General features: G+C 42.5%; 1 protein-coding gene across 1 annotated transcript in view; it reads right to left on the bottom strand.

Moving 5' to 3' along the window:
* SAXO1 (stabilizer of axonemal microtubules 1) overlaps positions 1-16,023 on the bottom strand; it is a 36,407-nt gene extending 20,384 nt beyond the window's left edge. The window contains exons 1-2 of the mRNA XM_068973574.1: positions 15,905-16,023; positions 9,388-9,567 (exon numbers count right to left, since the gene is read on the bottom strand). Of these exons, the coding sequence (XP_068829675.1) occupies positions 9,388-9,567; positions 15,905-16,023 (299 nt within the window). The remainder of the gene's footprint in view (positions 1-9,387; positions 9,568-15,904) is intronic.
* Positions 16,024-17,276: the final 1,253 nt, after the last annotated feature.

The following is a 17,276-nucleotide window of genomic DNA, read 5'->3' as shown; positions in this document are numbered from 1 at the left end:
CAACAAAGGAACCCAGGATATATACAATGAAGAAAAGACAGTCTCTTCAGTAAGTGGTACTGGGAAAACTGGACACACACATGCAAAAGAATGAAGTTAGAACATTCTCTAACAATACATACAAAAATAAACTCAAAATGGATTAAAGACCTAAATGTAAGACCAGAAACTGTAACATCCTAGAAGAAAACAGAATACTCTGACATAAATCATACCAATAGTTTCTTTCAACCTGCTTTCAATATCTCCTAAAGCAAAGGAAATAAAAACAGAAATAAACAAATGGGACCTAACTAACGTTGAAAGCTTTTATACAGTTCAATGAAATGAAAAGACAACCTACAATAAGGGAGAAAATATTTGCAAATGATATGAGCAGTAAGGGGTTAATATCCAACATATATAAACAGCTCATACAACAGAAAAAAAAATTTATTATAAAACAGAAGAGCTGAACAGTCAAAATTTTTCCAAAGAAGACAGGCAGATGGCCAACAGGCACAGAGAAATATGCTCAACATTGCTAATGATCAGGAAAACACAAATAAAAACCACAATGAGATATCACGTCAGACCTGTCAGAATGACTATTATCAAAAAGAACACAAATAACAAATGTTGGAGGGGAAGTAGAATAAAGCAAGCTCTCGTACACTGTTGGTAGGAATGTAAATTGGTGCAGCCACTGTGGAAAACGGTATGAAGGCTTCTCAGAAAGCTAAAAACAGAACTACCATATGGCCCAGCAATTCCACTCCTGGGTATAGATCTGAAAGAAACAAAAACCCTAATTCAAAATGATACATGCACTTCTAGGTTCATTGTGGCACTACTTAAACAACTGGCAAGATGTGGAAGCAACTGAAGTGTTCATTAACTAATGAGCAGAAATTGTGTGGTGGGGGTATACCACACCTTTTCTGATACACACACACACACACAATGGACTACTACTCAGACATAAAAAAGAATAAAGTTTTGCCATTTGCAATAACATGGACAGACTTGGAGGCTATTATTCTAAGAGAAATAAAACAGAAAAAGAGAAATACTGTGTGATATCACTTACATGTAGAATCTAAAAATTTCAACAAACTAGTGAACATAACAAAAAAGAAGCAGACTCAGACCAGGGGTTACCAGTGGCGAGAAAGAGGGAGGGGCAATGTAAATAACAAGTAGAGGATTACATTATAAATAAAAAGTAGGGGATTAAGAGGCATAAACTATTATGCATAGAAATCTACAAGGGTATACTGTACAATACAGTAAAGGTAATATTTTACAATAGCTATTATGAAGTATAACCTTTAAAAGTTGTGACTCACGCTTCCCTGGTGGTCCAGTGGTTAAGAATCTGCCTTGCGATGCAGGGGACACAGCTTCTGTCCCTGGTCCTGGACAATCTCACATGCCTCGGAGCAACTAAGCCCATGTGCCACAACTGCTGGGCCCGCACTCTAGAGCCTGCGCTCTGCAGCAAGAGAAGCCACTGCAACGAGAAGGCCGCTCACCACAGCCAGGGAGCAGACCCCGCTCACCACAACTAGAGAAAAGCCCATGCTCAGCAAGGAAGACAGAGTGCAGCCAGACAGAGGATTCTTTTTAAAAAGTTGTGAATCACTACATTGTACACTTATAACCTATATAATAGTATACATCAACTACACTTCAATTCAGGGAAAAAAACAAAGCTCCTCCTCTTGGCCCAAAGGCAATCCTTTCACCCCACCCTAAATCTCCTCCCTCTTTCTCAAGGATCAGTGGTTTCACCTTTTCCTCTTACTGGCTGCTTTCTGTCAGTATTTAAACATTCTTCAGTCTTCCCCATTTTCAAAGAAAAACAATAAACAACCCTCATTGCAGTCCACTCCGCATCTCTCCTCTAGACAGTTATCATTGTTGGTTAGTTGCTAAATCCTGTCCAATCTTTAGCAACCCCAACGCAAAATTCAAGTTAGTTTGTGAAAGAATATCTATGGATTGAATTTACTGATTAGTTATAACCAAGACAAATGATCTTGGGGAGGGGGGCAGTGATCTACCTCCAAAGAGAGGAAAGAAGCTTAAAGTTTAAGTCATTTATCCTCCACCCAAAAATATTTACTGTGGCTTTAGAATGAATTGAATTAAAATTATATGTTTCCTCATTATGTTTTTATGTTCAGAACATTTACTGAAACCTGTCACTAACCACAGCATAACTGCAGGTTATGTTCAGAGGCATGTGAGATTTTCTCCAATCAGGGATCGAATCCATGTCTCCTGCATTAGCAGGCAGATTCTTTACTGCTGAGTCACCAGGGAAGACCCCTCTAGAGAAATGTTGTTGTTCCATTGCCCAGTCGTGTCCAACTCTTCGCAACCCCAGGGAGGCAGCCAGGCCTCCCTGTCCCTCACCGTCTCCTGGAGTTTGCCCAAGTTCATGTTCATTGCATCAGTGATGTCATCCAGTCATCTCATCCTCTGATGACCTCTTCTCCTTCTGCTCTCGATCTTTCCCAGCATCAGGGACTTTTCTAATGAGTCGTCTGTTCGCATCAGATAACCAAACTACTGGAGTTTCTGCATCAGTCCTTCCATGAGTATTCAGGGCTGATCTCCCTTAAGACTGACTGGTTTGATCTCCTAGCTGTCTAAGGGACTTTCAAGAGTCTTCTCCAGCACCACAGTTCAAAAGCATCAATTCTTTGGTGTTCTGCCTCCCTTACGGTTCAGCTCTCACAAGTCCCGTGTGTGACTACTGGGAAGACCACAGCCTTGACTATATGATCTTTGTCAGCAGTGTAATGTCTCTGCTTTTCAACACACTGTCTAGGTTTGTCATAACTTTTCTGCCAAGAAGCAATCGTCTTCTGATGGCATGGCTACAGACACCATCTGCAGGGATTTTGGAGCCCAAGAATAGGAAATCGGTCGCTACTTCTACCTTTTCCCCTTCAATTTGCCATCCAGTAATGGAGTCGGATGCCATGACCTTAGTTTTTTTAATTCTTAGTCTTAAGTTGGCTCTTTCACTCTCCTCCTTCACCCTCATCAAGAGGCTTTTTAGCTCCTCTTTGCTTTCTGCCATTCGAGTGGTATCATCCACATACCTGAGGTTGTTCATGTTTCTCCTGCCTATCTTGATTCCAGCTTATAACTCTTCCTGCCCAGCATTTCTCATAATGTGCTCAGCATATAGGTTAAACAAAGAGGGTAACAGCAGACAGCCCTTTCATACTCCTTTCTTGATCATGAACCAATCAATTGTTCCGTATCAAGCTCTAACTGTTGCTTCTTGACCCATATACAGGTTTCTCAGGAGACAGGTAGGATGGTCTGGAATTCCCATCTCTTTAAGAGCTATCCACAGTTTGCCATGATCCACACAGTCAAAGGCTTTAGTGTAGTCGATGAAAGAGATAGATGTTTTTCTGAAATTTCTTTGCTTTTTCTATAATCCAGCAAATGCTGGCAATTTGATCTCCAGTTCCTCTTCCTTTTCTAAACCCATCTTGGACATCTAGAAGCTCTTGGTTCACATTATGCTGAAGTCTAGCATGCAAGATTTTAAGCATGACCTTGCTATCCTAGCTTAGAGAATCCCAGGGACGGGGGAGCCTTGTGGGCTGCCGTCTATGGGGTCGCACAGAGTCAGACACGACTGAAGCGACTTAGTAGTAGTAGTACTAGCCTAGGAAATGAGTGCAACTGTCCAGTGGTTAGCACATTCTTTGGTACTACCCTTCTTGGGAAGTATAATGAGGACTGACCTTTTCCAGTCCTGTGGCCACTCCTGGGTCATCCAGATATGCTGACAATTCAGTTCAGTCGCTCAGTCATGTCCGACTCTTTGCGACCCCATGAACCACAGCACACCAGGCCTCCCTGTCCATCACCAACTCCCGGAGTCCACCCAAACCCATGTCCACTGAGTCAGTGATGCCATCCAACCATCCCATCCTCTGTCGTCCCCTTCTCCTCCTACCCTCAATCTTTGCCAGCATCAGGGTCTTTTCAAATGAGTCAGTTCTTCACATCAGGTGGCCAAAGTATTGGAGTTTCAGCTTCAACATCAGTCCTTCCAGTGAACACCCAGGACTGATCTCCTTTAGGATAGACTGGTTGGATGTCCTTGCAGTCCAAGGGACTCTCAAGAGTCTTCTCCAACACCACAGTTCAAAAGCATCAATTCTCCGACGCTCAGCTTTCTTCACAGTCCAACTCTCACATCCATACATGACCACTGGAAAAACCATAGCCTTGACTAGACGGACCTTTGTTGGCAAAGTAATGTCTGCTTTTTAATACGCTGTCTAGGTTGGTCATAACTTTCCTTCTAAGAAGTAAGTGTCTTTTAATTTCATGGCTGCAATCACCATCTGCAGTGATTTTGGAGCCCAAAAAAATAAAGTCAGCCACTGTTTCCACTGTTTCCCCATCTATTTGCCATGAAGTGATGGGACTGGATACCATGATCTTAGTTTGCTGAATGTTGAGCTTTAAGCCAGCTTTTTCCCTCTCCTCTTTCACTTTCATCAAGAGGCTCTTTAGTTCTTCTTCACTTTCTGCCATAAGGGTGGTGTCATCTGCATATCTGAGGTTATGGATATTTCTCCTGGCAATCTTGATTCCAGCTTGTGCTTCTTCCAACACAGCGTTTCTCATGATGTACTCTGCATATAAGTTAAATAAGCAGGGTGACAATATATAGCCTTGACTTACTCCTTTTCCTATTTGGAACCAGTCTGTTGTTCCATGTCCAGTTCTAACTGTTGCTTCCTGACCTGCATACAGGTTTCTCAAGAGGCAGGTCAGGTGGTCTGGTATTTCCATCTCTTTCAGAATTTCCCACAGTTTATTGTGAGTCACACAGTCAAAGGCTTTGGCATAGTCAATAAAGCAGAAATAGATGTTTTTCTGGAACTCTCTTGCTTTTTCCATGATCCAGTGGATGTTGGCAATTTGATTTCTGGTTCCTCTGCCTTTTCTAAAACCAGCTTGAACATCTGAATGTTCACAGTCCACATATTGCTGAAGCCTGGCTTGGAGAATTTTTAGTATTACTTTACTAGCGTGTGAGATGAGTGAAAGTGTGTGGTAATTTGAGCATTCTTTGGCATTGCTTTTCTTTGGGATTGGAATGAAAACTGACCTTTTCCAGTCCGGTGGCCACTGCTGAGTTTTCCCAATTTGCTGGCATACTGAGTGCAGCACTTTCACAGCATCATCTTTCAGAATTTGAAATAGTGGAACTGGAATTCCATCACCTCCACTAGCTTTGTGTGTAGTGATGCTTCCTAAGGCCCATTTGACTTCACATTCCAGGTGTCTGGCTCTAGGTGAGTGATCACACCATGGTGGTTATCTGGGTCATAAAGATTTTTTTGCATAGCTCTTCTGTGTATTCTTGCCACTTTTTCTTAATATCTTCTGCTTCTGTTAGGTCCATACCATTTCTGTCCTTTTTTGTGCCCATCTTTCATGAAATTTTCCCTTGGTATCTCTAATTTTCTTGAAGAGATCTCTAGTCTTTCCCATTCTACTGTTTTCGTCTATTTCTTTGCCCTGTTCACTGAGGAAGGCTTTCTCATCTCTCCTTTCTATTCTTCGGAACTTTGCATTCAAACGGGTATATCTTTTGTCTATAGAGGTGAGAAAGTGTATCCCCATTGGGATAACTCTGGGTAAAGAAATACATATTTGAACAGAAAGTGTGTAATATTCAATAGGTAGGAAAAGACACAAGCCTACTACCAACTTTACTGCTTCTCGGAACAGATTCCAAAAGCCCTGCCCCGGACTTCCCTGATGGCACAGTGGATAAGAATCTACCTGCTAGTGCAGGGGACATGGGTTAGATCCCTGGTCCAGGAAGATTCCACATGCCACGGAACAACTAGGCCCAGGTGCCACAACCACTGAGCCTATGGGCCTAGAGCCTGTGTCCACAGCAAGAGAAGCCACCACAATGAGAACCCATGCGCCACAGCTAGAGAGTAGCCCCCGGTCTCTGCAACTAGAGAAAGGCTGCACACAGCAACAAAGACCCAGTGCTATCAAAAATAAGTAAACATAAGATCTTTCCCTTTCAGCTCTTTCTCTTTACTCTTCCACTTGCTAAGGAGTCTTGTCAGTAAACAAAGGAATCCGTACCACTTCCTACCCTTTTCCCTGCAGCCAAATTCATCGTGTGAACCCAATTTCACCCATCCCCTTGCATCTCTATCTCTCCCTACCCACAGCCCCACTCCCTTTAGAATAAAGGTCTTATACCACCTTGAAGACCCACCTCTTTCTTCTGAGGCTATTCACTTTGCTCGTCTCCAGGGATCTCCCTTAGCTAACAAAACAATGTCCAAAAGTGCGGCCCAAGTGTCTAACGTGGTGACATGCCTAAGAGGAAACAACGCTTGAAGTACAAACCTTTGTTCATAAATTGATCTCAGGTCTATCCAGACTAAAGGCAGATCCTCTGTGAGAGAATTACCAAAGGGCTGCAAGAAACTACTCAATATCAAGAAGGGCTGAAAAGCAAAAACGAATATTCGCCTCACGGCACCTGCTGTAAATCCCCAAGATTTACAGTCAGTAAGAGTGGTGTGCAGCTGCAATCACGCCTCATGCTGGGATGATAACTGTTCTAGAAACCAGGTGTTTTTTGTGTCTGGGCTTCATCACCAGACCCAGCCAAGCCTCGGGCCATATGACTTTGTCATGCAGCAGGTGGCATGTCAAGCAGTCCCAGGTCCAACTTCAGAAACTAAGCCAGGTCTGCCTTTACATAGCAAAGTGGGCCGGACGTTCTGACCACCAGATTCCAAGAGCAGAAGGATGACAACCTTCACAGACGCAGAGGTGTGCAGACACAAGGCCGACCCACCCCTTCCTCGCCAGCCTCTGGGGGAGCACCTAGATGACATCTCCACATTTCCCTGCGGGGAATAGTTTTATGTATTCAGAGATATGGACCAGAGTCTCTGCTGAGTTTACAAGGTTCAGAAAAGATGGTTAGTAAAATCTTGATTTTTATTGATTTATGTCAGTAAAATCCCACCAAAGCTAAAAAAAAAAAAAAGGCATCCTGATAGTGGCATGGTTGTTTTGTTTGTGTTTTTCATTCTATAAAAATGTGCTCAGCAGGGCAGGCACGGGACTGAGAAATGATGAAACTGAGGGACAGGAGAGAGAAGAGATGCCTTCTGCTCATCTCCACCTTAGTCCTCTTTCTGGGGAAGAAAATAAAGGAGAGGAGAGAGGTATTTCCGTTCTTTTTCCTTCCTATAGTTAACCATGATCCTGCCACTTCTTGTTTTTAAGGTCTTTATGATCATTAATAAGTTGTTTTGGAAATTCTTTTACTACCTGCCTTCCTCCACTTTGGCCACATCTTCACATGAATGATTTTATTATTCTGGCCTTGGCAGGGACAGAGAGGATTTCTGGGTGATATGTTTATTGTTGTAAGTGACACAGGCAAGGATAATTTAGAACAGGTCAAAGGGCTAGTTTTTGTTTTGCAAAGAAGGAGAGCATATGGGGGAGGGGGGCATGATGGGGAGGAGACAGGGAATGTAGGGTTCCACTGCGGGCTCATAGCTCAGGCATGGGCAGGACTACTGCTCCAGAGAAAAGGTTTGTCCTCAATCTCCTGAGCTTGTGGGTAACAAACAAAAAGCATCCTTCAACATCCAGCCCTCCAAGGATTCAAATATTTCCAGGACAGTATCTGAAGCCACTCTGCACTCTACATTCCATGAGGCACTCTTTACACTTGGGTATAAAGAGAAGTGAAGACTAGCATCTTAAAACCAAATGTGATATTCACAAGCCATTTCTCCATACTGCTCTTATCTTTTCCTACCAACTACATGTCTGTTATACACAAGCCTAGTTCTTTTCATGAGCATCAACCGTAGATTTTTCAAATGAAAAGCAACATTTGAGAATGTTCCACTTCTCTCTCTTGTTGAGGTCTTTAGATTCTTAGAAACAAAGGATGCTGTTTTCTTGGTAAAATGAAGCCCAAACCTTAAGGTTTATGTTGTTTAGTAAGCAGGTTGCATAGATTACATTTTTTTTTCATGAATCAGGACCCAGAAACCCTGTGCTTAAATCAAATCAGTTAATACAACTACTCAGCATAAAGGTGGCCTGATTCAAGAATCAGACAGGACCCTTGACTCCCTCCCATTCTCAAACTGCCTCTGTCCACCAGTTCCCACTAAGTCCAGGGATCACTTGGCTTTGACCTTGCCTGGTGGGTCTTTTCTACCCCATCACCCAGACATGGACTTCTTTGGATATACAAGATAAGCAGCATATAGTGCATGCCTCCAACCCACGTTCTCAACATAGGATGTTTCCAGGCCTATCCTGGAGGAAACCTGGAGGCAGAAGGAATGGTGTTCTGCTTAGTCTGGGCCATCTGGGACCTTTATCAAAAAAGCACAAAACTGCAAGGCAAAAGTGGGGGCAGCATGCAATAGGAAGAAAATTTACCAGATCTTGAAAACCTATAATATGTGGGCATCATACTAGGACTAGTTCATCTCCACTGCACAGCAATGCTGCCCCTCAGGGATGAGGATCATCAGAGGCAGAGAAGGCATCCAGCTCTCAGGTCTTATCTGGGGACTAAGCTATATAACCTGAAACACTGCCCAAGAAACTCCAAGGTGTTGGTACTCCTCTGGGTCATCAGTCACAGGTCAGATGTCACTCAATGAGTTGTCAACAGCCTGATTCTGTGAGAGCCTTGCAACGCAATGTGTAGAACAATCCTGAGACTGACCACATGTCCCCACCCCCTCAATACAGATAACCCTGCGGCCGTGATACGTTGAGCCACGGGGCTCAGTCTCTGTACAGAGCTGGACCTCAAGAATCAGAGTTTCTAAGTCAAGAGTAATTAAAAAGGAAATATTCTTTGTTTATATTCTTGATGTATGGTCAAGGGGACCTCAATTCAAAATCTATAGCATAACTTCAAAAACGCTCAAGTTCTCTTTCACCACTACCAACATCACTACCACCACCCAAGCTGAACTAGAGCTTATGTGCAAAAGCCCAAAACTCCTTTTTCTGCAGCAGCCCTCACCCCTTTCAAGTTATTATTTCCCTTTAATACTTTAAGCCTTTCCATGCAGGTCAATTTGCAATTCCTGCCCCATGGCCCCACCCCTGCCCCAGCCCCAAGCAAGAATCCTTGCTCACTAAAAGAGTGATGGGGAAAACTAAACTGGCTAATAAATGCAGGATTCTCTTTCAGAGATTCTGAGTAAATTAACATTAAGGTGTTAATAGCATGTATTGGCAGTGCACATTAATGTAATATTGAACATTAGGTTAATGTACATTACTCCATCAGTGCTGTGCGCTCATACATTCACACCATGCCCTCACCTCGATGTGGTCAGGCCTTCCATCGGCGTGCACGCTCTCTGGTAATCCATCTTGGGCTTGAAGGACTCTCTGGGCAGGTAAGAGTGATAGACAGGGTAGTTCTCGGTATATTCGGAGAGAAGACACGGTTTCTCTGTTTTGTCATAAATCTTGGTAGGGAGGTGTGGACAATGATGCCGCCTAGTTAAAAAAGAAAAATGGAACATGAGGCTGGTTACCTTCTTGCGAAGAATACATTCAGGCTGCTACCTACTCAAAATGTGACCCAGAGTATAGAATCATGACGGCCAACATTGAAAGCAGGAGTTTAACCCTTCTTTTTCTCTACTCAACTATATGAAGTGGCCAGAATTTTTTAAATGATCTGTAACTGCAATTGGTTAATTGTCAAAATTCCTTGGATCATAAAGTTACAAAGCATAGCTGATGCTGAAACACTCACATACTGTAGGGAAATGGTTGTGGCCCCTGAGGCATCTGAGTGCCAACCCAGCCCTCCCAAGACCCCACTGTACCTCCCAGCCACCCAGCAATTAAGGGTTTAACATCTGACCTAATAGGGGGCTTCAAGGCTATGCTCAAGGGCCAGGTTACTATCTTTCCTCATTGGTTCCTGGGTCAATTGAGAATATCACCCTCACACACAAGTGGCATCACACAGAGCAGAACCACCTCAGTTCTGAGTATACACCACTGACTACGTGAAAACATTTTTGCATTGAAAGTCTGGTTCCTTTCTTCTTTCAGGTCTCATTTCAGTTGTTGCCTCCTTAGACTTCGCTGATCTGATCATCTTAACCTAAAAGACACCCCACCCGCCCCTCCCATCACTCACAGAGCTTCTCTCATCACGTGTATGACTTTCCCATCACTTACTATTATCTGTAACTTGCACTTCTGTTGATGAGTTTATTATCTATCAAGCTCAGCACCATGTTCTGTCTTGTTCACTGCTACATCTCTAGTACCCCTCATATCCTGCCTGCCATACAGCAGGCACTCAAAATAACATTTATTAAGCAAATACTGGGGCTTCCCTGGTGGCTCAGTGGTAAAGAATCGCCTGCCAATGCAGGAGACATGGGTTCAATCCCTGGTCTGGGAAGATCCCACATGCTGTGGAGCAACTAAGGCCATGTGCCACAACAACTGGGCCTATGCTCTGGAGCCCAGGAGCAGCCCATGCGCCGCAACTAGAGAGTAGGCCTCGCTCTCCCCAACCAGAGAAAAGCCCACGCAGCAAAAAGACCCAGCACAGCCAAAAACAACAAATAAATTTTAAACACAAATATTGGACATATGAATGAATTATTAAATAAACATTATGCCTCATTATCCAGGTTGATGACTAATAGATAATAACTTGAATTTATAGTGTATAGTGAGTTTTTCCATTTATTATTATTTCCACTTACAGTTTATAGTGAGTTATTCTATTACCATAAGCACCTTAAGAAACAATCATATTATTCTACTTACAGGTGAATAAAGGGCAGCTATTTGAGCTGTCAAAGCTAAGTAGTATATCAATTATTTGTACACCCACACACAATCCTTACAAACCAGCTGGGTATCTCTTATCATCAGACACCAATACATCAACAAAGCTCCATATTAGTGATCTCCAAACTTAGAGATCAGAAATGACATCCAGAATGTATATCCAGAAATGACAAATTTTTTTAATAACTTTTTTATACTAAACCAATTCTAAGATCATGGCATCTGGTCCCATCACTTCATGGCAAAAAGGTGGGGAAATAGTGCAAACAGTGACAGACTATTTTTGGGGCTCCAAAATCACTGTAGATGATGCCTGCAGCCATGAAATTAAAAGACGCTTACTTCTTGGAAGAAAAGTTATGACCAACCTAGACAGCATATTAAAAAGCAGAGACATTACTTTGCCAACAAAGGTCTGTCTAGTCAAAGCTATAGTTTTTCCAGTAGTCATGTATGGATGTGAGAGCTGGACTATAAAGAAAGCTGAGTGCCAAAGAACTGACGCTTTTGAACTGTGGTGTTGGAGAAGACTCTTGAGAGTCCCTTGGACTGCAAGGAGATCCAACCAATCCATCCTAAAGGAGATCAGTCCTGGGTGTTCATTGGAAGGACTGATGATGAAGCTGAAACTCCAGTACTTTGGCCACCTCATGCGAATAGTGGACTCATTGGAAAAGACCCTGATGCTGGGAAAGACTGAGGGTAGGAGGAGAAGGAGACGACAGAGGACGAGATGGTTGGATAGCATCACTGACTCAATGGACGTGAGTTGAGTAAACTCCAGGAACTGGTGATGGACAGGGAAGCCTGGCATGCTGCAGTCCATGGGGTGGCAAAGAGTCAGACACAACTGAACGACTGAACTGAACTGAATTCTAATTACAGAAACTAAAATACACAGTACTCTGGGGCATCACATCAGAGAAAAAAGAAACAGACATACAGAGAACTCATTACTGCTCCAGCCAAAAGCTGGTTTCCAGGCAACAGTTGGCATGCTGCTCCTGTTGTTAATAAGTGCAACCCTCTACATAAACATTGCTGCCATCACTATAGCTACTGTGTGCCTCTCTTCAACCTCCAACCCCCAGGGAAAATGATCAACACCTGTATTGTTTATATGGCTAGAACTGCACATGGACAAGTATCCCTAGAAATAGCCCTATTTTCATTTCACATGTAGATTTGTCTATCAGATTAGGATTCCCTCAAACCTCAAATCAAAAGCCAAGAAGTGCTGGTTACTCAAAAATATTTCTGCAGATATATTTTATTTACCCACACTCTGAGGGGAAAAAAATCAATATATTACTAAGGGTAACTTAAGAGGGTACAAACTTACCATATTTACTTTTTCACTTCTGTTGTAAGAGTACTATTGGTTCTAAAAGATGCTAGTTCCTGGAAGAAAAACTATGACCAACCTAGACAGTATATTAAAAAGCAGAAACATTACTTTGCTGACAAAAGTCTGTATAGTCAAAGCTATGGCTTTTCCAGCAGTCGTGTATGGATGTGAGAGTTGGACTATAAAGAAAGCTGAGTGTTGAAGAATTGATGCTTTTGAACTGCGGTGTTGGAGGAGACTCTTGAGAGTCCCTTGAACTGCAAGGAAATCAAACCAGTCCATCCTAAAAAAAATTAGTCCTGAATATTCATTGGAAGGACTGATGCTGAAGCTGAAACTCCAATACTTTGGCCACCTGATGTGAAGAACTGACTCATTGGAAGAGACCCTGATGCTGGCAAAGATTGAAGGCAGGAGGAGGAGGGGATGACAGAGTATGAGATGGTTTGGTGGATGGCATCACCAACTCAACAGACAGGAGTCTGAGTAAACTCTGGGAGCTGGTGATGGACAGGAAAGCCTGGCATGCTCCAGTCCATGGGGTCACAAAGAGTCAGACACAACTGAGTGACTGAACTGAACTGATAGTATGAATATCTGAATTCCAGTGTTAAATACATTCAAAAGTTTCTCTTTTTAAATTAATTATTTGGCTGCACTGGGTCCTTGTTGCTTTGTACTGGCTTTTTCTAGTTGCAGAGAGCAGGGCTATTCTTCATTGTAGTTGGAGGGCTTCTCATTGCTGTGGCTACTCTTCTTGTGGAGCACAAGCTTTAGGCACACAGGCATCAGTAGTTGCAACTCACAGACTCAGTAGTTGTGGTACATGGGCTTAGCTGCTCTGCAGCGTGTGGAATCTTCCCAAAATCAGGGTTCAGACTTGTGTCTACTGCACTGGCAGGCAGATTTTTACCCACTGCACCACCTGGGAAGTCCCAAAAGTTTCCTCTTTTAAAAATGTACATTAAAAAAAAATGTACATTACTGGTATTTAACGTATGAAGATGCATATTTATATTTTATATATATTTAATAGGGCTTCCCTGATAGTTCAGATAGTAAAGAATCTGCAAGTATCTCTTAAGTATAGGCACAGAAATGAGTGCTCTATTTTGTTTTGTTTACTATGAAATACATTTCCCACAGTATATGTTAGATATTGTTAGCATTACTAGGCTCAAAATCAGTCCAATTATCTGAAATTTCAGTTTAAGCCAATTAGTACCCTATCATTTGGGGATTCCTACAAACCTCAAATCAAAAGCCAAGAAGTGTTGGCTACCCAAAAATATCTCTGCAGATATATTTTATTCACCCACACTTTGGAGAGAAAAATCAAGATTTTATTAAGGGTTACTTTATTGCAAGTGCCTGAATCTAAGTTAACTCCAGACTTAAAAGAATTTTCCCTCTCTAGTGCTCTTGCTTTTTAAACCAGTAAAACTTTGCTTTTATATAACCTCCTTTCCATATTGTTATTTTTTCAAATTGTAACATGTTGTAAAGGTTCATTACTACAGAAAAATAAATTCAATGGCAAAAAATACATTATAACTGGCATCATGAGAGAGGATTTCAGTATAGCAATACACTTGCCTCCAGGCATTGATGTTCCATTAAATGGACTTTATATATTTACAGGGAAGATTTTATTTGAGATGTTGCTAGGTTAACTAAGACTTTCCGGGTGGCTCAGACGATAAAGTGTCTGCCTACAATGCAGGAGACCAGGGTTCAATCCCTGGGTCGGGAAGATCCTTTGGAAAAAGAAACGGCAACCCACTACAGTAGTCTTGCCTGGAAAATCCCATGGACAGAGGAACGTGGTAGGCTACAGTTCATGGGGTCGCAAAGAGTCAGATAGACTGAGCGACTTCACTTTCACTTTCTTTGGTTAACTAAGACCTTGTTTCACTTTGAAATATCAAAGACTCTCAGAAACTCAATGTTTCATCACCTGAGTGTGCTCATGCAGTGACCTTCTTTCCTCATCTGTACCCACTCCAAACTGAAAGTCCCTCTCAAGACCCCAAGTACTGTGTCTTCACCTTATTGGTCTTTATCGGGAGTTCCTCACGGATAAAAACCAAGTCTTACACATGTGTGTTCTGGAAACTAGCTAGCCTGATATTTCAGATATTTTAAGAGCTGGATGGACAATGTATAGGAGGATAAACTACTGGAGAAAGATATGGACAAAGACACGACTGATTTGTGTTAATAATATTAGTAGAGCCAAAAGGGAAAAGGCAGAGCAGATTCTGTTTTTATGGACCTAGTGTCTAAATACAGAGTGTGGGATCACAATGCATGGTTTATTTGAAAGTGGGCTTAACAATCATGAACCAAAGAAACACAACTCTTCGTTCTAGCTCTCTGATACCTGTACCAATTACCTCAGTCACCCAGCTCAGGAGAACATTCAAACAAGCCTAGAAAGGCCAGCAGACCAAGAAGAGAGAGAGAGAGTAAGGTCTCCTTAATCTATCAGAACTCTGAAGTTTTTCCACTCCAAGAATTACTAAAGGACCAGCAATAAAAGGAAATAACCCTAATATTTTCTGCATTGGTAAAGAGACAATAGAGACCTTTCAACAGAACCCAGAAAAAAAAGTTGTTAACAACAGTTGATTCCAAATTAGAATTATAGAATTTTTAAATTTTTAAATGGAAAACATCTGATCCAACATCCTCCCTATGCAGACGAAAAATCTGAACCTCAGAGAACCATGCAACCTAGCCAGAGAGAGAACCTAGACAACATATTAAAAAGCAAAGACATTACTTTGCCAACAAAGGTCCGTCTAGTCAAGGCTATGGTTTTTCCAGTAGTCATGTATGGATGTGAGGGTTGGACTATAAAGAAAGCTGAGTGCCAAAGAAATGATACTTTTGAACTGTGGTGTTGGAGAAGATAAGAGTCCCTTGGACTGCAAAGAGACCCAACCAGTCCATCCAAAAGGAAATCAGTCCTTAGAATATTCAGGAAGGACTGATGTTTAAGCTGAAACTCCAATACTTTGGTCACCTGATGCAAAGAACTGACTCACTAGAAAAGACCCTGATGCTGGGAAAAATTGAAGGTGGGAGGAGAAGGGGACGACAGAAGATGAGATGGTTGGATGGCATCACTGACTCGATGGACATGAGTTTGGGTGGACTCCGGGAGTTGGTGATGGACAGGGAGGCCTGGTGTGCTGCAGTTCATGGGGTCACAAAGGGTTGGACATGATTGAGTGACTGAACTGAACTGAACTTCCTTACTACATTCTCAAAATCTTATGTGTGTCTCACATTGACAGCACATATCAGGACCACCACATTTCCAGGGCTCAAGCCACATGTGGTGGTGGCTTCCCTGCTGAGAAGGGCAGGTCTAGAATCTGAAAGTACAGACAAAAGAACTGCAAGCACTTGGGTGCTGGAAGCTCTCCTGACAAATGCCTAGAAATGCTTTTGTTGACAAATAGGGTATTTGTCTCTTAGACTCTCTGGCCTGCCTTCATGTAACAGAATCAAGGCATATATTAAAAGACATGAAAAATTAATAGGCAGATTTTTTCATTATCTCCTCACTCCACAGAGCTATCTCCAGTTTTAGGCACCCTAAGCTAACCTCTTTCCTGCCACCTCCACTCTTTCAAAATGTTCCCCTTCCTTCAGGGCCAATCATGAATGCTACTTCTACCACCATCATCACCACCGCCGCCGCCACCACAGGGAGCTACCGATGATCCCGCTGCACTCTGCTGCAGGCTGTCACTTTCTATCTCTGTGCCTGGCATTGTGTCCCTACCTCTTTGAGGACCCCGTTACTGTCTGCTCTGCCTTCCATGCTTCTCTACTTAAAATTTTTGACGTTAAGAATTTTCATGTTTGCAAACAAAGCTGTTCATCAGGGAGAAAGTATGGCAATTCTTCTTGCCACCAAGAGGCAGCATGATATTCAAAGTGGATAACCGGCAAGAACCGACTGCGTGGCACAGGGGGCTCTACTCAATGTTATGTCACAGCCTGGATGGGAGGGGGGTTGGGGGGAGAATGGATACATGTATATGCATGGCTGAGTCCCTTCGTTGTCCACCTGTAACTATCACAATATTGTTAATCGGCTATACCTCAGTACAAAATAAAAAGTTTCAAGTTTGAATAAAGAAAAAGAGGCGTCATGAATCGTAGCTGCTGTAACTTTAGACTTTTCAAACAAATGAACTTCTAATAGTTCTTTAGAACCCAATCTGTTTGTAAGCAGGACAGCATTTGGTGGGTACCAGTGACTCATCTGGCCTCTACTGTGGTCTTTTAGAATCTCTTGCTAAACCCTGTGGGCAGTGAGGAGGACTCTCTACTCCACGGTGCAGAGAGCATGGCAGAAAGGGACTTTGGAAGAAGGAAGATTGTTTTCCAGTCCTAGCTCTGCCACTGACTGCTTGTATAATGTTGAGAAAATTACTTAACTCTTCTGAACTTTGATTTCCTCCCCTATGGTATGAGGATAACAACTTCTACTAAGTGTGATTGTGTGGATTAAAGCAGATAACTGGAAGGAAAATGTCTAGCCCAGCCTAAGGCAAGCACTCTGTGATTAATAGGCTATGTTAATTGAGCAATTATTACACATCACATGGGCTAAGAGTTCTACGTCTCATCCTGTCTAATCCTCACAGCAGTGCCATAATGGAAGCTCTCTTATTTTCCCTATTTTACAAACATGAAAATTGAGGTTTATCTCACTCAAGGTCACATAGCCAGAAGGTAACAAAGTCAGGACTAGAACCTCAGGCCTTTTGCCTGGTTCCAAAGCCTGTACTCTTAACCACAGCCATATCTACTGTGTGGCTTAGTGGGATGCCAGCCTGTACCAAACACCTGTTTCCTGGCTGCTCTGCCCTTCCCTGTTGTCTTAGCTACCCTCAGCCTTCCAAGAAAGAATGCACTCCCCTTTCCTGACGATCCCAAAACCTTTCAAATACAAACCAAAAATAGATGCAATTCCAAGTGCTTTTTAAGACTCTGATCTCTCCACAGAACTTTTTTT

Source organism: Capricornis sumatraensis, chromosome 6 (assembly GCF_032405125.1).
Source record: "Capricornis sumatraensis isolate serow.1 chromosome 6, serow.2, whole genome shotgun sequence".
Lineage (NCBI taxonomy): Eukaryota > Metazoa > Chordata > Mammalia > Artiodactyla > Bovidae > Capricornis > Capricornis sumatraensis.
This window is presented reverse-complemented; position numbering and strand designations above follow the sequence as displayed.